Source organism: Gekko japonicus, unplaced genomic scaffold (genome assembly GCF_001447785.1).
Source record: "Gekko japonicus isolate JY-2015 unplaced genomic scaffold, Gekko_japonicus_V1.1 scaffold1037, whole genome shotgun sequence".
NCBI classification, from domain to species: domain Eukaryota; kingdom Metazoa; phylum Chordata; class Lepidosauria; order Squamata; family Gekkonidae; genus Gekko; species Gekko japonicus.
In genome coordinates, this window is record NW_015171534.1 from 247,039 (window position 1) to 267,622 (window position 20,584).

Consider the following 20,584-nt stretch of genomic DNA (forward strand, 5'->3'; position numbering starts at 1 on the left):
CTGCTGTTTCCAGTGGTACATTGGTACCTTTTTTGCTTTTTTGCCTCTACCCAGAGAGAGGTGAGATCTTTAAGGCCACCCTGTAACATTGAGACCATTCAGAATTTCTCTAATCCGAGTCTTTAGCACAGTCTGGATTGCACAACATCTTCCTGTAACCCTGAAGATTAGATGCTTGTTTTATTCTGTTCGATTTAATTTGTAAATTGAGATCCTCAGGTTTTTGATAAATCTGCTGGATTCTGTGCAGGGTGCCAGATAAAATGAATCATGATATGATCAGATCCTCAGAAACTGCTTAAATAGCTAATTACTAATTGAGTTGAGCTGCGGTGGCTCAAGTGGTTAAGACGCTGAACTGCAGGCTGTGGAAGGTCGGTAGTTCAGCAGTTCGAGACCCGAGTGTGCCGTATGACGGAGTGAGCTCCCGTCTCTGGTTCCAGCTCCTGCCAACCTAGCAGTTCGAAAGCAAGAAATTGCATAGATAAATAGGTGCCGCTTCGGTGGGAAGGTAACAGTGTTCTGTGCGCCTCGGTGTTTAGTCATGCCGGCCACATGACCACGGAAACGTCTTTGGACAGCGCTGCCTCTTCGGTTTGGAAACGGAGATGAGCACCGCATCCCTAGAGTCGGATTTGACTGGCTTTCGAGCAAGGGAACCTTTACCTTTTATGAGTTACTAAAGTTACAGTATCTCTCACTTTCCAAAGTGGAAGCTCTCTGAAGATCTTCTTCATGACTGAGTGAAACATTCTCTGGTGGCCCCGGGTGGAGCAGTCTGAACCTGTGGGAAGTAGCCCCTCCCTGAAGGCAGGCAGGGTCACTCATGGTTTTGATTCCACAGGGGAGGGGCTTCTCTCCCAAGCTCCCAATCTTGGCCCTGCTGGCAGGGCAGTTAAGAGTTGCTGGCTGAGCTTTGGTTAGAGCTCTGGGATTCCAGTTACCAACAGCCTTTCCCCCTATTTGTTATTTTTCTTTTTGTCAGTCTCCCTCCCCGTCACTCTCCCCCCTCTTTTTTCCTTGGGGCGGTAGTTTTATCAGAGTTGCAGGGAGACAGCCATCTTGCGTCTGGCTGGCTGGGGAATCCCGCCAGTGTTGATCCTTCTCGGGAGTAGAGGAAGTCTGTCCTAAGGGGGACAGTAGTCCCGCGGAGTGGGTCGGCGGGGGAGTTTACCCTGGTGGGACCCTCTCATTGTCTCTGGTCCTCTTTGTGAGGAGAGGCTAGCTGTGGGGACTCCAGTCTTCAGGCCAGGAACATCCCCAGTTGCTCCAAAGGCCTGCGGAGCATCGGCGACTGCTGCAGGGGGAGCCTCCATCACCTCCCTCTGCAGCCCTCAGGTCCTCGGCATGGTGACTAGGCTGCGTCATCACAGCCTTTCAGACCAACCCGATGATCTTCAGGTGCCTCCGAAAAGTAAGGCAGGTGAACTTGCTTGGGGGTGTGTGAAAAGGGAGGCGGTGTTCCCGACCCCCTCATATATACATAGAAAAGGGAGGCGGTGTTCCCGACCCCCTCATATATATGTATATATATATTCGCGATGGCGAACCTAAACAGCATGATACTGTGCGACTGAACAACAACAATATATATCTTGTTTTATATATATAAAAGGCTAGCATTTTCTCATAATGGTGGCTCATGTGGGCCTTTCGTGCACCCCACAGGAGGAGTTGGCCCTTAGCCTAGGCCATCCTTCTTCCCCCTCCACTGTTTCATCCCACAGCTCATTCCACAGTTCGGAGGTGGCAGAAGCTTCTGCCCCGGATCTCTTGGGGGACTGTGCTCATTCTAATTTATTAGCCTGGATTAAAGGGGAAATGCAAAGAGAGATTAAAGCCTCCCTTTCTGAGGCGATCTTCAGCCTTTGTGATTCTGCTAGGCCCTCTAGGCCCTCAGCATCCTCCAGGTTTCCCCCCCCTCCTTAGAGGTGGTCTGCTGGGCAGCCACTTGGACGTCAGTTCGTTTCTTCACCAAACACGACCATGTCGACAAGGCAGCCTCTGCTGATGCAGCCTTCAGTAGGTTCTGCAGAATACCATTTCAGGCTAAGGTTTCAATGTTTTTTTACCCTTCCAGGGGTATACATGTTCAGATTGCCCCACCATGGACCACTGGAGAATGGAAGGTTTGTTTCACTTACCGACCCTGCCTGCCTCCAGGGAGGGGCTACTTCTGACATGCACCACCTTGGGACCACCAAGAAGGGAAATTCACAATAACTGAAACAAACACTCCGTTTTATCACGCAGCTCTCTTACGGTAGAATTATTATTAATGTCATTGCTCTTCCCCTTTCCCCACGACATGTTGTGAGGTTTAGCTTTGTCATTTCAAGGTAGTTTTCCACCCAGTTCTGTGGGTTGAATTCTTTTTGTTTTGTTGTTGATTTGGCGTTTTACCTGTTGTAATACTCGTGTGTGAACCAGCCTGGGATCTTGGGAGAGAAGCCCCTTACCTACGGAATCAGAATCGTCAGCGACCCTGCCTGCCTCCAGGGAGGGGCTACTTCTGACATGCACCACCTTGGGACCACCAAGAAGGGAGATTCACAATAACAAACAAACCCTCCGTTTTATCACACAGCTCTCTTACGGTAGAATTATGAATGTCATTGCTCTTCCCCTTTCCCCACAACATGTTGTGAGGTTTAGCTTTGTCATTTCTTCTTCCTGCTAGGAATGTGGCACGAGGGCAGGTGACATCAGTATGTCTTAAGGACCCCATATCCTAGTTATGCCCTTCTTCATGATTACATACAGGGAGTTGCTCAATGAAATTTCTGAGCGGTCGGGTTAGAATGGATAAAAGGAAGTCCTTCTTCACCCAAAGAGTGACTAACACATGGAATTCACTGCCACAGGATTAACACATGGAATTCACTACAAGCATGGACTGCTTCAAGAGGGAATTAGATAAGCATATGGAGCAGAGGTCCATCGGTGGCTATTAGCCACAAGGTATAGATAGGGACTCCGGGGCAAGTGATGCTCTGTCTTCATGGTGCTTGGTGGGGGGGCAATAGTGGGAGGGCTTCTAATGTCCTGGCCCCACTGCTGGACCTCCTGATGGCACCTGGTATTTTTGGCCACTGTGTGACAGAGTGTTGGACTGGATGGGCCTTTGGCCTGATCCGACATTGGCGTCTCTTATGTTCTTATGAGTCTCTTGATCGTATCAGGACCATAAGGCTTCCTCGGTATGCTTTACCTTTTAATCTCAGCAGTTTGAATCAGAGTGTCATATAGTTTATCCTTTGATGTGACACATTTATTTTCCATGTCTGCTATTACTGAGTAGATACGGTAGTGATTTATTTGATCAGTTGGTTGTTACTATGTTAAAGACTTTTCAATGGTGTAAAATAATTGAATTGGGCACCAAATATATATTTTTAAAAAAAAAAAATCGGTTGATAACTATTACTGCAAAAACCCTCTGCAAATGGCAAGTGTTTGGGTAGAAGTAGTTATAAGCAGGGCTCTCAGGTACGGAGCTCCGGAAGAGAACCTCTAGGGGGTGGGGCGGTCATGTGGTGAAGCCCCGCCCCCTTCTTTACCCCGCCCTCTGCTTCGATCCTCATTCCGTTTGGGAATGAGGATGAAGCAGGAGGGTAAGTAGCCGGGCCTTCTGACACACTTCCGGTGATGTCAGGGGGGATGGTGTAAAATAATTGAATTGGGCACCGAATATTTTTTTTTAATCGGTTGATAACTATTAATGCAAAAACCCTCTGCAAATGGCAAGTGTTTGGGCAGAAGAAGTTATAAGATAGTTCCTGCTGTGGTGCATGCAAATGTTATTTACAAAAAAGAGAATGCCTTTTTCTACCTTAACTACTGATTAATTCATATGTGAACTTAGGCAGATGTAATAGATTGAGACTCACAATTAATCAACTAAGACCTTTTGAACGGACATAATTCCTGGCAAGAGCACAGTATTATAAGACCTTAAAGAAATAGGTAGAGTCTTTCATTCATGCTAGCTACATTCTTTTATACTCTCTCTCTCACAGTTCTTTCCACATTTAGGGTTGCTTGCAGAAAGCTTAATATTACCTGAGTGGTACATAGACATCCTGACAATTCAGCAGTCATATCGGCCTGAAAATCTGAAGCACAGAGCCTGGTTTCCTATTAATTTCTCCAGGATACCCTGTAAATGGATACAAACACATAAAGAAGAAAATCTTCCAGCTACGATGTGGGAGGTAGTCCTGAGAGTACTGGTCACAGGACTGAATATTTTAATAGTATGATATTTTAAGAGAGATGTATGAATAAGCGGCTTAGGCTAAGGAGTATCGGCAGGTAATGCTGTCTTCAAGTAATGCTATATCCATGATGAGGCAGGACATTATTCCTGTGGAGTACGGGGGTATTTCTGAATATTTATTTTGTATCTTCTGTGAATATTTACGATGACATGATGTGACAAAGCTATGCTGTTAGACCTGGGTTTATAGTTCAGATTCTAAAATGGAACAGGATGTGCCAGTATCCTTAGGGGGTTAACAGCTTGCAAATCAATAGTCCCTTTCTGTTCTTTCCAATACGGCATTTCATTTTACTTTCAGTCAGGAAACAGAAATCTTCTTCTTCTGGATTTGCCCAGCCGAGGCTGTCTTGGGCTGTTCTGGGCATTCCCAAGACGATATGTATTTGGACTAAGTGCCTAGAGCATTTCACTGTTCAGAGCCTTACTAGTGTTCCATGTTTATTAGGAATTCCAGTTTATGCCCCTTGAATAGGACTTCCACATTTAGCTAATTAATCAGATAATAGACTAAATGTTGCTTGGTCATTTTTTTAAAAATGTGTATATTTAGATGACACTGTTGCTCTCAAGTTTATGCATTTAAACTGAATTTGTTGCTGCACAGAATGTCAATCTGCCGCGCACCTAGCTGATCAGATAAACTAGTTATATGTTATATCTCTTATGCCACAAGAAAATGAAGAGCCACATATAAGGCCAAGGCCGATGGTGCGGTGCAAAATCAGGTAAAAATAATACTTTATTACTCAATTAAATCTCCAAAAAATGCCTACGTGTTTCGCCAAGAGGCTTCATCAGGGGAATGTTTTACTCCTTTTGAAGAATTAACTGTAGGACAAGCAGATCGCCCTGACAAAGCCTGTTAACGAAACACATAGGCATTTTTTGGAAACTTAATTGAGTAACAAAGTATATTTTTACCTAAATGCCTACGTGTTTCGCCAAGAGGCTTCATCAGGGGAATGTTTTACTCCTAGCAGATCCCCCTGACAAAGTCTGTTGGCGAAACACATAGGCATTTTTTGGAAATTTAATTGAGTAACAAAGTATATTTTTACCTGATTTTGCACCATTGGCCTTGGTCTTATTTTTTTATCTCCTATATCTCTTATGCCAAAATTTTCAGAGCTACCTAAACTCATAATAAACTGCAAATCTTTCAGATTGCACAAATAAATAACGTGTTTAACTCATTTTGTTGGCAACATTTCACATTATAGGTCACTGTGAATAGAGGAGTTTGGAGGGGGTTATGAACTAGAGTAGTAGAGACTATGGCAACAGAAACAGACTAACTCTGCCAGCTGGTCGTACCATATATGAGGCTTAAACTTTTTGTTTTGACGGTGACTAATGGCAGCTATTACAGCTGACGGCTTTGGTCTTGGATATCTTTTAGGGAGTCTTCTAATTACACATATACAATTAATTTCTCCCCATTGTTTCTCTCAATTATTAGGTTCGTGATGCAGCAATAAATAGCCTAGTAGAAATCTACAGACACGTAGGGGAACGTGTAAGGGCCGATCTCAGCAAAAAGGGATTGCCACAGTCTCGGTGAGTGAAGATTTCTCTTTATGTCTTTGATGTGTTTGAGTGTGTATGTGTGTGGGGGGTCTGCTTCTATGCTTCTGCAACTAAAATTAGACAGAATTGCATGCATTTCTTCTCATTTGCCAAGCATTTTCATCAGTTGTATCCGGAGAGGTCTGATCATTAATGTTCAACAGCCTGAAATGAATACAAACAAGCTTTTTTTTTTTAAAGTTGAATTGTGAGTGTCATTTCTATGTTGTCTGCTATGACAGTCTGTACAATTTGGTTGAATTAAAAAAAACCCCTCAGAATTGCATTGTGTCTTTTACCAAAAACCGAAACTGACGAACTGTATCGCGGGAGGAGCAGGCCGGTGTAACAAAAAAAATACTCCGAGGTGCTGGAACAGGAAGAGGAAGCCCTGAAAGAAGGGCTGAAGCCAACAGGAAGAGACTCGGAGCTACAAGAGAGCAGAACCGGAAGTGAGTGTATACGAACAGACGGGACCTGGAATACGGTAACCTGACCTACTCTATACCCGAATACCATAGAGAAGTTGCGCCCGACATTTTGAGGAGGACCTGACTTTAAATTTGACTTTAAACTTCTTTTAGAAGGTTTTTAAAAGCGAAAATAGAAGGGAATGGCTGATTGAAGGCTACCCTTTAGAAGAGACTGTTTGTGAATTTGCGCACCGCAGGAAAAGCACCAAAACGGAGACCAGAAGAGGACCGAAAAGAGCTGACTCTGATCCTGACGTTAAGCCAAAAGTGAGACCAAGAACTAATTCAACACCAACTAGGCTGACACCAACCCCCAAGATGTCAAAAGAGAGGGAGAAGGATAAGAAAGAGATGTATGCTGCCATGGAGGCAATGGAGAAAAGGATGCTGGAAGCAATACAAGCTATGGGAGAACAAAGTGAAAAAAGGATGGGGGAACAGATTGAAAAGCAACTGGAGGCACAAATGGCAAAGCAGACTCAGATTCATCTGAAACAACTTGAAGAGGTTCAGGAGAAGAACATAGCGGCAATTAAAGATTTGGTCACTACTGAGATAACTTCAATCAAGCAAGAAATAGAAGGAGTCAAAAAGGAGATTCAGGCTAATGCAACCAAAACTACGGAAGTGGAAGAGAAGATGCAACAAGTGGAAGAAAAACAGGATTCTTTGACTCAGCAATTTAGAAGATCAGAAACAATGATGGAGTTCAGAAGGATGCAAACCCATCTGAGATTCAGGGGCATTAAAGAGAAGGAAAATGAAGATATAAGAGATGAAATGATGAAGGCAATAACATCATATTTGGAAGAAGATGAAGGGACAATGGACTCTGATTTTGATTTGATATACAGAGTGAACTCCAGAATTGCAGAAAAGAAAAATTTACCAAGAGATGTTATTGTACAATTTGTAACAAGAACAACTACAGAAGATATTTTTAAGAAACAATTCACCGTCCCTTTTGAAATGGAAGGAAACAAGATTATGGTGATGAGAGAACTCCCCCGAGCAGTACTGCAAGACAGAAAAAGGTATAAGCCTTTGGTGGATAAACTGAGGACTTTGAATATTAGGTACAGATGGGAAATTCCACAAGGCTTATCCTTTACTTACAAAGGTGGGAGAGTCCAGATCAGGTCGGTGACGGATTTTTATAAATTTAAGGCGGACAATTCTGACGTCTTTGGAGAACTTTAAATTAAGAATCTACAATGGATTACAAATTGTTGTCATGGAACGTGAATGGATTAAATTCACCTAACAAGAGGAAAAGAATCAATTATTGGATACAAAAACAAAATTGTAACTTGATATGCTTGCAAGAAACTCATATTAGAAAACTGGATGCCAAATATTTAAAAAATGTTAAATTGGGATTAGAATTTTATAGAATGGAATGACTTTAAAATATATCTGGAAAAGAACTGGGATGTAAAACAAAACTTAATATGTTTAGATCAATATTAAGTCAAATGATGTTATCTTGAGGTTGGATGATAACAAATGATGTGTTAATGATATAATGAAATTTGTAAGAAGGGGGAGAAGCATTGCGGGAAGCCACTGGAGGGAGGGGAGGAAGGGAATGAGGTAAACAATGGACTGAATGATTTAATCTTATATGTTATGTTCCTAAGAAAATAAAAATTTGTTTACCAAAAAAAAGAAACAGACTAACTCTGCCAGCTGGTTGTACCATATAAGTGGCTTAAACTTTTGGTTTTGACGGTGACTAATGGCAGCTATTACAGCTGACGGCTTTGGTCTTGGATATCTTTTAGGGAGTCTTCTAATTACACATATACAATTAATTTCTCCCCATTGTTTCTCTCAATTATTAGGTTCGTGATGCAGCAATAAATAGCCTAGTAGAAATCTACAGACACGTAGGGGAACGTGTAAGGGCCGATCTCAGCAAAAAGGGATTGCCACAGTCTCGGTGAGTGAAGATTTCTCTTTATGTTTTTGGGTGTGTGTGTGTGGGGGGGTCTGCTTCTATGCTTCTGCAACTAAAATTAGACAGAATTGCATGCATTTCTTCTCATTTGCCAAGCATTTTCATCAGTTGTATCCGGAGAGGTCTGATCATTAATGTTCAACAGCCTGAAAGGAATACAAACAAGCTGTTTTTTAAAAAATTGAATTGTGAGTGTCATTTGTATGTTGTCCGTTATGACAGTCTGTACAATTTGGTTGAATTAAAAAAAAAAAACCCTCAGAATTGCATTGTGTCTTTTAATTCATTAAAACTGGAAGTGTTGTCTCTTTATTTTACCTTAATCTATCTTGTTAATAAATGAAAACTAAGACTGAGGGATGCACCAAACTTCCATTGTGTTTTGCTATAATTTATATTTTGCTTTAAGAAACCTGGGCCCAGTATGAAGTACAGCTAGAGGGCTACAGGTCTGGTTCGATTCCGGTCTCTAAATCAGAGCATAAGACCTGTTGTAGAGCTGTTTTATGTTGCTTGGTTTCAACTCAGATTAAGGCTGAGGCTGTCACTTTGACTCCCTGCTCTTCTCTGGCCCAAGCCATTCTTCTTAAATTGCCGGTTTTAAACCTCATTGTGGTTAATGCATATCTACTTCCTTTCCTAAAGAAAGTTGATCTTTTAGCCCGATGGAATTGCTTCAATGTATATGTTGAAGACCTTGAGTGGGAATTCACTTTTGCCGTATTTATAACCGTGGGAGATTTTAATGCTAGGATCGGGAAGGATAATTATACTCTGTGCAAGGCCATGGGCCTTGACTTTAACAATTCCCTGCCCGATTTCCTCCTTTCTATAAGGAGCTCCATAGACTCCCATGTTAATGCTGTGGGAGTCCTTTTGGCTAATTTTTATATAAATGGGTCTTTGCCTCAAGACTTGCTTGAGGAATATACATTTAGTTCCACCCAGGGTAGTAGTGTCAATGATTATGTTATTGTTTCTCCTAATCTGAAATGATACATATTGGATTTTTTTTTTTGTGGGAGAGTGTGCAGACAGTGACCATTTTCCATTGATCATAGTCCTGGAATGTGAAGCCTATCTGTCTATTCCCTGTTCCCATTAGTTTATGCAAAAATATGCCAGTATCCCAAAGAATCAGATGGACAAAAAAAGTAGAAGTGGGTATTAATCAGTTGCTTCATACAAGAAGGCTAAATGAGCTAAGTCAACAATTAACCAATGCCGGAAATCTTTCTGAGGCGTCTCGATCTTATAGCAACTTGACTCCCATCATCACCCATTCTTTTAAACAGCAATCTATAGCTAACCATACTTTAGCTTGATGTAATATAGATTCATGGTTTGACGATGAATGTCAAAGACTGAAGTCCCAGCTACGTGCCATATATCGCTCTTACCGTAATAGTAAAGCAGCCAACATCCCATCTAGTTACTTTACACTGAAAAAAACATCTCAAGAACACAATAGCTCTTAAGAAGAGACAATCATGTATCAGGAATTGGGTTTTATTAATTAATGCCTCTCTTGTCATAAGCAGTTAACAATTCTGGTCACTACTCTGTTTCCCCGAAAATAAGACCTACCCCAAAAATAAGTCCTAGCAGGATTTCTATGCATTTGTGGTATAAGCTCTAGTGTGTCTTCTTGAGAAAAAATAAATATAAGACAGTGTCTTATTTTCGGGGAAACATGGTAGTTGCCGGTCCTTTTAATGACAGGACTGTGGTGTTAATCCGTTCTCAGAAGGGCCTCAAGCATCTTCTTTCTGCTTTTGTTTCCTATTGTGATACAAACTTTCTAACCATTAATTATGCAAAATCAAAAATTATGGTATTCTCAAGCTCTTGGAAAGGCTTAAATTGGCATATTAAAGGAAACAACACTGAACAAGTAAAACCTTTCAAATACCTGGGGTGTTTCCTTTCAGTATAACAATAGTTGGATAGCACAGCGGAAACAAGCACTTAACTTGGCCAAATGTAGCTTGTCTGTGGTTGCAAAGTTCACGTGAAGGGTGATCAGTTTGTACCTGCTGCTATTCACATTTTTAATGCTAAATCAGTTTCCTAAATATGATATGGGATCCCTGTTTGGATTAGTGCCTTTAATTATCGAATTGAGCAAATGCAGCCGATGTTCTTTCGCTGTCTTCTAAGGGTCCCTAATTGCATTAGCTATGTACTTGGAGACTGGGCAGAACCTTTTAGAGACCAGGGCATGGCTCTCAACTCTGAAATTTTGTTTTTTTTAGGGCTAAACCCATGAGTTAATGTCTATTTGATATTTTCCGATTCCTTTATAACTAGGTGGGCACACTGTATCCAGCAGAAAATACAATCTACGGGTGTTCCCCTCCATTCTTTTCTTATGTTAAATGAAAGCCAAGCCTACAGAACCATGAAACAGAGACTTTTAGACATTGAAAAACAAACTCTCTGCTCTCTAGCACATAAAACATGCTCCTCTCTGGTGTTTGGCATCACCCCTGATCACCGGGCACCTGCTGCTTACTTATTATTCCTCCTCAACTATGTCGAACCTTCATGCTTGCTCCGTTTAATGACCATCAGCAGTCCTGTCTGGGAGATTTGCAAACATTCCCTATCACAGTGATGGCGAACCTTTTAGAGACCGAGTGCCCAAACTGCGACCCAAAACCCACTTATTTATCGCAATTTAGGCAATTTAACCTGAATGCTGAGGTTTTACTTTAGAAAAAACAACTCATACATTAACTTAAGACAATCCAAACAAAGTAAGGAAAGCAATCCCAAATGCTTTCATTTACTTAAATTTATTTGGCAGAGAATTCGACACTTTAATGATGGTCTGGGCCTGGCTGGGGCGATGGCACGTGTGCCCACAGAGAGGGCTCTGAGTGCCACCTCTGGCACCCGTGCCATAGGTTCACCACCACTGCCCTATCATAAAAGACTCTGCCCATGTAGAGCAAGGAAACATGAACTGGTAGCTCATATTTTACCCTTCTGTGATTTTTATGAAAATGTGTAGGACACCATAATTAGTCCCCTCCAGAGGTCATTTCGGGGGGGGATCGCAGTTCCCCCGGGTGAGGTACGGGGGGGCGGGGCACATGACGAAGCCCCGCCCCCTGCTTCCGGCCGCCCCGCTTCCGGCCCTCATTCAGCCAGGAGGAGGCAGGAGAAGAGGGAGGGTAAGTTGGGAGCTGGAAGGCTGCCGCTGGCAGCCGGGACCGTTGGGGGTGGGGTGTGTGGCCTTATGACACACTTCCGGTGATGTCAGGGGGTGTGGCATATGCTAATGAGTTATGCTAATGAGTTCCCCTAGCTCTTTTTCTACGGAACGACCCCTGGTCCCCTCTTCTTTAATGTTTCTGGACTACCTGAAGAGAGGCTAGTTTCCTTTTTATTATCTGACCGGCGTCCCCATATTACATGCTCTGTAGCAAGATATCTTTCAATTGCTATGATGATTAGGGAGCATAAGATTAAATCTCATGCTGGGTGACCTTTTATTTCATTTCAAATCTGAGGTAGCATTTCAGTTTGTATTCTTTGCTGTCTATTTTTATGTATGCCAATAAAGGTACTGAAACTGCTGTAATTTACAGATGAGTGTGCAGATTTGATATTCAGCACACGTTACAAATTATGCCTTTTCTTTTCTTGCTGATTTTCAACACCCGTATCTCCCTAGCAAAAGACCTTGAAAGGACCCCCCCACACACATCGTAGAATCAGTGGCAAAATGTCACTGACTTTCAGCCAGAGGAGAACTGTACTTGTCTGTGTTTTCATTGAAAGGTGTTGCAATAACTGATTTTTAACTTGTTGTTTTCCCCCCCCCCCTTTCAAATCAGGCTGAACATAATTTTCACAAAATTTGATGAGGTCCAGAAATCAGGAACCATGATCCAGTGTTCAGGTGGTGAGTAGAGATGCTGGTATACTTTTGCTGTCAAATGAGATTGATATAATACTGTCTGAGAAAGGAAGGGTGGGGTTTTTTGGTGTTCTGATCCCCCCCTTCTTTTGGGGGAGTGGAGGAAGGACATTATGGATTCTTAACTTAATGCTTTACCCTTTAGGGTCCCTCCCCCAACATTGTGTTCCAGTGTGGTAATTGCTCTGGTTCACTTTACAAATCATGTGAAAGATCAACTTGTATTAATGTAACTAGGTGGTGATCTGGTGTTTTTTAAAAAAGGGAAAGTAATATATATTTTGATGCTCAAATGGTGATTATATTATTGCTATTTGTTTAATGCTAATATGTTGCTTTTTCATAGGGCTTCTAATGGTTTCCCACCCCAGCAGCTTAGTTTCACGAATGTGTGTCTCAGATCTTTCAGAGGGCTTGTACTTGTTACATTATTAAGGAGAGCTTAATTTAACAGTTATTAGGGGGTCTGCTTTGGTTTGTGAGTGTCCCAGTGTAAATTTACAGCAATATTTTCAAGACGATTAGCTGTGTTAGTCTGTCTGTAGCGGTAGAAAAGAGCAAGAGTTCCGTAGCACCTTAAAGTCTAGCAAAATATGTGGCAGGGTATGAACTTTCGTGGGTCACTGAAGAAGTGATTTCTATCTGAAGAACTGAGCAGCGACTCACAAAAGCTCATATCCTGCCAAATATTTTGTTAGTCTTTAAGGTGCTACTGGACTCTTGCTCTTGTCTACGGCAACATAATATTTTGTTAGCTTGTTTAGAATCTGATCATTCTAGCAGTGATATCCTTTTGTTGTTCTGGTTAGGTGATGGCGCCAGGGCTTTTTTTGTAGAAAAAGCCCAGCAGGAACTCATTAGCATATTAGGCCACACCCCATTCCTTCCCTTGACTTGCCCAGGCACCACATGGCTGCAGGGAGCCCAAGCAAGCCCCCCCTTGAAGGGAAGGGAAGGCTGCCTTCCCTTGGCTTGCCCGGGTCGGGCAAGCTGGCCCTTGGACAGGCCGGGGAGGCATTTAAATGCCTCCCCAATCCTTCCGGGGTCCCCCTGGCCCGCCTGCCTCAGAGTCACTGCGGGGGGGGGTCGCTCTCCAGGCCTTCCCTCTGTAGCCACACACACAGAGGCTTTGGCTGTAGTGGGCGTGGCCAACTCTGAAGCCAGCCGGAACTCCGTTCCTGTGCGTTCCTGCCCCAAAATAGCCCTGGATGTCGCCAAAGATCCATTTTGTGCAGTATTCACATGTGGCAATTTTTGTTTCTTGATGTTTTGTTGCTTGTTGCCCTGGTTTAGCCTTCAGTCCCCAGACTACTCATTTTGGATTAGTTTCTGAGGTGGGCACTTATGCTAAAGTATCATGGTGGGGAGAAACTCAGGGGGAAGAGGAGGAAATATCCCCCCGGAGCCAATTAAAAATAAATGGTGTTTGGTTTAATTAGACACAGCAATTGAAACTTATTGCATTGGGACAAGTACAGCTAAGTGTAGGACAGAATGGTTTTTGTATTGTAGCCTCTGTGACAGAACAGGGGTTGGCATCAGGCTGGAGTGTTCTCCAGTGGTCCTGGGATGGGTCAGTCGACACCTTTGCGAAAAGCTCCTCCCTCTCGGTTGGCAGGGTCACCAAGTCTTTGCGATTCCCAGATTAGAGTCCCCGCTCTTAACCACTACACCAAACCGGCCATCCCTAAGGGCACAAGGTCTCAATGTCCACCATTAGCAGGTGGGCTAAAGGTTGTATTTTCCTTGCCTACAACTCTGCAGGGTTAGAAACACCCCCAGGCGTCAGAGGAGCGGGAGCCTTGGTGGCCTATCGGTCCTTTCCATCCGTGGAAGTCATTTGTAAGGCCGCCACCTGGAAGTCAGCGCACTCCTTCACCAGACACTACAGGATAGATGGGTGGTCTTTGGCTGAGGCTGCCTTTGGGAGGAGGGTGCTGCAGTATGCCATCTCAGTCTATTGGCCGTCCCTCCCGCCCAGGGAAGTACTGCTTTCTTAGGTCCCAAAGGGGCAGACTGACCCATCCCAGGACCACTGGAGAATGGAAGATTTGTCTCACTTACCGCGAACCTTCCTTCTCGGTGGTCAAGGGGTGGGTCAGTGTGTCCCACCCGAGGGTACTGTCGTTGGCGGGCCCTGTTACGGAGGGGGCGTGCTTGAGGCGGCTGTGTTGGTTTACCTTTGCTTCCTTCATCATGTCTAGTGACCGACCTCGTCAGACACCCTGAAAGGGCTCTGGAGGACTGCTCTTTGCTAGATGCCCTTTAGGGGAGGGGCATTCAGGACCTCTGGTGCGCTGAACAGGAGCTGGAACCTCTTACCACCAAGGCGGGGGAAGTCCTCGCCCTCCTTTTTGGTACTGGAGGAGACTGGGTGCGAATGTGGGTTTTAAACCCTTTGGGAAGAGGAGTTTCTTTCTTTCATTGCTTCAGGACTATACTGGAGCCGCAAGGGAGAAGCCCCTCCCCTGCAAGGGATTGCAGACAAAGACTTGGTGACCCTGCCAGCCCAGAGGGAGGAGCTTTTCCCAAAGGTGCAGACTGACCCACCCTTGGTCCACCGAGAAAGAAGATTCACGGCAAGTGAAACAAATCTTCCGTTCACAGGTGGTAGTGATGAGTTGGGCCTGGATAGCTCTCCTGCCTTACTTGATGTGTATGCCAGCACTACAAGTTGCCGCAGTGGCTTTTCATCCCGACTTCCTCTGATGTAAAGTCTATTGGGAAGGCAACCTTGGCTCCCGCTTGCCCCGGTGCCCGTTCATTCCTCTGTCGCGGTGGCTACTAGGAGCAGCGGCGACTGCTTCCACTGAGCAAGTGGGAGCTGCACTCGTTCACAGTGGTGGGTGAACAAGAAGCAATGGTGACTATGAGCTGCAGCACTCCTCACTTTCCTGACCTCTTTGCTTGTGACAAGGGTTTGTCTGGAAAGAGACTGCAAAACAGCATGTCACTGAAAGCCCCTAGAACAGGCCCTCCTTTGTGAATTTGCATTTTTAACATTAGCCGCTCTTAGTAAAATTAATAACTCTTGCAAACCTTTGTGGTTAGAGACAAATGCACCTCTTTATGCATGAAGAGACGCCCGCAATAAGCTAAATAATTCATTCAATGTGGCTGTTACCTCATGTGGCAGTGGTGTTTGCAACCACCCTGGAAACAGGAATACAGGAAACCTGGGAATGTGGCCAGGTACTAAATAGAAGAGGGGAGAAGCTGCTGTGTTGAGAACATATTACTTTATTTTCAGAGGCATCTGACATTGTTTAGAAGTGATACTATGGATATGTCTAGGGTAGATGTTGTCAAGGTTTCTCTCTCTCACCCCAGTCCAGGGATGGGAGAGAAACCAAGCATTCATCAACAATTAAACAAACGCCAGGAGAATGTCTGTACACTCTCCAGGCTTTACCAGTAGTCTGTCACCAAAGCTCAGGAGCAGAGATCCCAAACTCCTTCTTGCTTTATGGGACTTACCCACTTTACCAGCTCTGTACCAGGGCTGCAAACAAGTAAGTAACACAGTGGTAGCCTCCTTGGGCGAATGGCTTAGACACAAGATTCAGTCTTAGAAATCAGGTTGCAACAGAGGAAACAAGTCCAGATAATATTGATTATATATTATCTTTATTCAGTGCACAAGCATGCATGTAACATGAGACTAGCAAAAGATAAGAAACAAAAGATATATATAGCTTGTTGAGCTCTAACTATACAATAGAGGTAGTTCATAGTTACCAGGCTGGTGTGCAAATAGTCCAAGGTCTCACCAGGGAAACTTGAAGAGGAACCCCATGGTGCTGTGGGCAGCTAGTCCAGCTTGGCTGCCTAAAAGTCTCACTCCATGTTAACAGCAAACAGTCAGTCCAAAAGAACTCTTTGCTTCCAGAGAGGAACTCTCTGTTTCCAGCGAGGAACAACTTTTCCCATATAGATCGTTGCTGTTATACCCCCCCTCCGTCACCACCAGGTATGGCCATTTACCCAATATAGTGAGAGTGGGGAGGTGTGTCCAATCTCTGGTTACCATGCGTTGTCAGGCAAGGTATGGTGTGATTGGCTAAGAGTTGGGCATCCCACTCCAGCCTCTTCCAGTGACCATGTGTCATGTCAGGGAATGCTTTTGATGTGCTAATGTACTGGGCATAGTTCGTCCCATGCTTGGGAAGGCACCGGCAAGTCGCTCTATCCTGGCAGAGGTGTCAAAGTGTCTTCCATATGGATATGCGGCCTGGCCATCTGGCAGGCCATCTGCACAGGTGACAGGAATCACGCGGTTGTGTTACCAGCTAGGGCCATCTGGCCCAAGCAGGGAGGATTTTAGAAAAGCCTTTTTCTATACAGATGTACCTTTTTTGGGTATCTTTTGGTTGACTTTTGGCAACCCCTAGTGGGGCTCGGAGGCAAGGGATGTCCAGAGAGGTGGCTCGATATTGCCTGCCTCTGCCTCGTGACCCTTGTATGCCTTGGAGATCTCCCATCCGAGTACCTGCCGGGGTCGGCCCTGCTTAGCTTCTGAGATCTGATGAGATCGGGCTCGCCTGGGTAGATGTACTTTTAATTTAACTGATTGTGTTGTATACAACATAGGTGTTTGATCTGATGTAGAATTGACAAAATGTCAGCTGTAATCTGTGGGATGATATGGTAGCACATTGTAATGAGATATATATTGATTGAAGCTCTTTTGGCAACTGCCAGCCCATCTCCGCTAAACCTGCAATTGGACAGTGGCCAAAAAAAGGAGAGTCTACATGAAGCAACTCCTAAATGACCAGGGTAGGCTTGCCAAGTCCCCCCCAGGGGGTGGGGAAACCCCCCCCCAGAGGCCCGTTCCCCGCCGGCGGCGGATTGGGCCCCGGGGGGAACTCCACCCCCACGTGCACGTCACCCGGAAGTGACACGGGTATGCCGGGCATGCTGGTGGCGGGGCCACGGTCATCCGAGGGAAAACTCTATGGTTTTCCCTCGGATGGTCCTGGCCCCACCCCCAGTGTGCCTGGCATACCCGTGGCACTTCCGGGTGACGTGGATGCGGCGTGCGCGTGCTTTGCGTGCGTGCTCCAGACGCCGGCCGGGAGTCCCCCGCTGCGGTAAGTTTCTGACATGGCAACCCTAGACCAGGGCAAGAGACCAAATAATTATGTGCTTAAAATACTGTGCACCATGAGGTTGATAAACACAATGTTATTTTTCTTTGGCTGTTTTGCTGGCATTACAATAGCTTAGAAAATAATCAGCACCATTTGAGTTGCCATATTCTGGATTTCACATATTTGTTGCGGTTTCCTCCGCCGTTAGTGTTATGATAGTTTGCTTTGCTGTAGTGTTGAGAAAAGAAGGCACTTAGTTTAAACCTGACATTCTAATTTCTCCATGCTCTGATTGATTTAACATATAAATGGGGGTGTATTTAATGAGGAAATATTTTTTCCGGTAGACACTGTAGATGGCTCTAGAGCACCAATTGATGACTGTCAGGTCTCCATGACCAGCAAAAGTCCAGTTCCAATGCTACCTGGCTTGATGCACAAAGCCTGTGTTAGAGTTAAAGCCATGTTTTCCTTATTATAGGTTCTGCAATTATAGAGGTAAAATGACATGTGTTCCCTTTGTATTGTATCTATCATTTGCTTTTTACATTCTCATTAGAATATTTGACCCATCTTGAAGATGGATACATAATGTGGACTCAGAAATAAAGATGATTTAATAATTGTAATGATGGTCACTTTGAAAGTGCAGTTTATTCAACAAATAGAAACTTTCCTTTTGCCATCAATTTAGATGAACATGAGTTTTTACTCATCTCTGCAGCAGTTCATGTCTCCATGTTGCCAGCCCCCCCATCTGTACCCCTCTTCCTTTCCCCCCCATTTATTCGCTTAGAAGCTCATTGACTAACAAATCTTGAGGAGCAGAAGATTCTCATTCTTCGTTTTTGGACACAAGGGCTAAAAGGACTGAAACAAATTTTGCTATTGCTAGGGTGATCTTAGGATCCTTATCACTAAGCAAAGGAGACAGTTTCCAGGCTATAGGGGAATGACTGATCAGTTAGTGACTTAATATAGTGATCCTTTATATTCTCCCCCCAAAAAAGAACAAACCCCAAATCTGCATTCAAGCAAAATGAATGAAAAGATGTATCAATCCTATTAAGGCTACAAGGGCAAATTCTATTGGAATGAGGCCTATTCAGAAGTCTCTGCTGTGGAACCATTGAGGATATAATATTCAGTCTTGCGAATAAGAAAGCTGTGTACTATTGTGGGATAGTACGATAGTACACATGGTGGGTGGTAAAGATTTTGGAAAAGAAAGACCTGTAATCAAGTGAGGAAACACTGCGAGCTCTTAAGATCAAACTGCTGTAATCAGTTTCTAGGACACGCTTTTTGATCAAATAAAATGCTTTTGATTTACGCAGAGGTCTCCCCGCAGGACCAGCTGCTTTGCGAGCTCTTTTGGGCAGTCTGCTTTAAATGGTCTGCCCAAAAGAGCCCCAGCTGAGCCATTTTTCAGCTCTTTTTTGGGCTTTGCCGCTGCTTTATTTTTTCTTCTGTATTTTTTTTGTTTGGGTCTGTCACGGCTCAGGTGGGGTGTCACCTGATGCTGCCACCACTCTGGATTTAGGATCCCTTGAGAAGGCCCAGAGCACCCTCCCAAGACCTTCAGACCTCCCTTTTGGCCAAATAATAGGCGTGAGGACCAGGCAGAGTGAAACAAGGAAAATAGTTTATTTTATAGGTCAAATAACAGGGTGCAGAATAATAAGAGTAAGTGGGTGAAAATAAAATAAATCAAATGCCCTAACGCGTCTGAATATATACTGTCCCTAGCTCACTGTCTTAAGTGGCCTTAGACTACTCACCCTTCCCTCAGGATGAGGGCTTCTTCCCTACACAGCCTCAGTCCCTTCTGGCCCTGTTTCCTGGGGAAAAGAACAGCTTTCCCTCTTGTACCAGTTCCTATATTCCCCAGCCCTCTTCTTCCCTATTGGTCAAAATCAGGCCCACAACTTCCCATGGCCTTCTGGGGTTTGTAGTCCCAGCCTCCCTTACTGCTAGCCAGGCTTCCTGGGCCTAGTAGGCCTCTGGTGGCACAGCCCAGATCATGACAGGGTCTATTGGATTTCCAAAAAATGCTGGATCTGAATGCTTTACCAGTATTAGGATCTGTGGTTCTTTGGGAATCCCAATTTTTTTTTTTTGGGGGGGGGTCCAGTAGACCAGAAGATGAAAAATACAAAGGAAAAAAAATTATGCACCCCCACTCTGAACACATATTCATATGTTTGTGGGGGTATGGTAACAGCCATTGTATAACAACATGAAGCACGTTTGATACGTATATCCATGTAGAGGAGATAAATTGTGTGTGTATGGGTGGTATGGGAGAGTGAGAGAAAATTTGGCAGAAAGGGCAGATTATGGGAGAGCTCCTTGACATATCACCTTCCTTTCTTCCTCTGCTGTGGGGACTTTTGAATTGGATTCATGCAGAAGCTTAGCCTTGAGGTAGCCGTTTCACCTTCTGCAACATTAAATAATAGTCTTAATATGAACTATTTGAGGCTGTTTCTGACTTGCATTTGCAAAACTACTTCCAAAGTTGTATAGGTCCCCAAATAGGTCATTTTTGGTTTCAGAAACTAGGGATCCCAAGTCCCCCCGGGGGGCGGGAAAACCCCCGCCCCAGAGGCCCGTTCCCCGGCAGCGCCGGATCGGGCCCCGGGAGGAACTCCACCCTGACGTGCGCGTCACCCGGAAGTGACGCAGGCACGCTGGGCACTTCTGGGTGACGTGCGTGCGCGCACAAGACACCAGCCAGGAGCCCCCTGCTCCTGGCGAAGATAGACTTGGCAACCCTGTCAGAAACCCAAAAGTGAAGCAGCACTTCAAAAGAAAGATCTCTTAAAAAGAGGGCATCGGGTAAGCGGAAGCAGATTACCGGAACCAGAAAGGTTAGAATTTCAGAATGGAAATAGTCTTTCCAATGAATAGATTCCAATTCTTACTCCATTATAAAATGTGCATGCTGGATTTGTAATGCATCACTGTGGGGTTCAGAGGCTACACATGTAAATCCATATTATATCTCTTTCTGAGTGCTTGGAATAGATTAATCAAGAACTAAATATGATTTCCCCCCCCCTATGGTAGTGCAGGAGGATTTTCCTCAAATAGATTTTAAGAAATAACAGCTTTAAAATTCTTATCTGTAAGAGCTTTGTTTTTTAAGCTTCAGTAGTATTAAGAAAAAAAGAGGGGTGAATTGCAACTTGAAGTAGGGTTGACTTATATAACAAGAAGGAGGATTTCATCTTGTGGATAGGCTGCTAGTTGCTAGGTTACAGTTCTTTTCAGTCCCCC

At 44.2% G+C, this 20,584-nt stretch overlaps 1 protein-coding gene across 1 annotated transcript in view; it reads left to right on the plus strand.

Moving 5' to 3' along the window:
• Nucleotides 1-20,584, plus strand: part of CLASP1 (cytoplasmic linker associated protein 1) — a 334,150-nt gene that overhangs the window by 98,015 nt on the left and 215,551 nt on the right. Inside the window, exons 7-8 of the mRNA XM_015419605.1 lie at nt 5,742-5,839; nt 12,127-12,194. Of these exons, the coding sequence (XP_015275091.1) occupies nt 5,742-5,839; nt 12,127-12,194 (166 nt within the window). The remainder of the gene's footprint in view (nt 1-5,741; nt 5,840-12,126; nt 12,195-20,584) is intronic.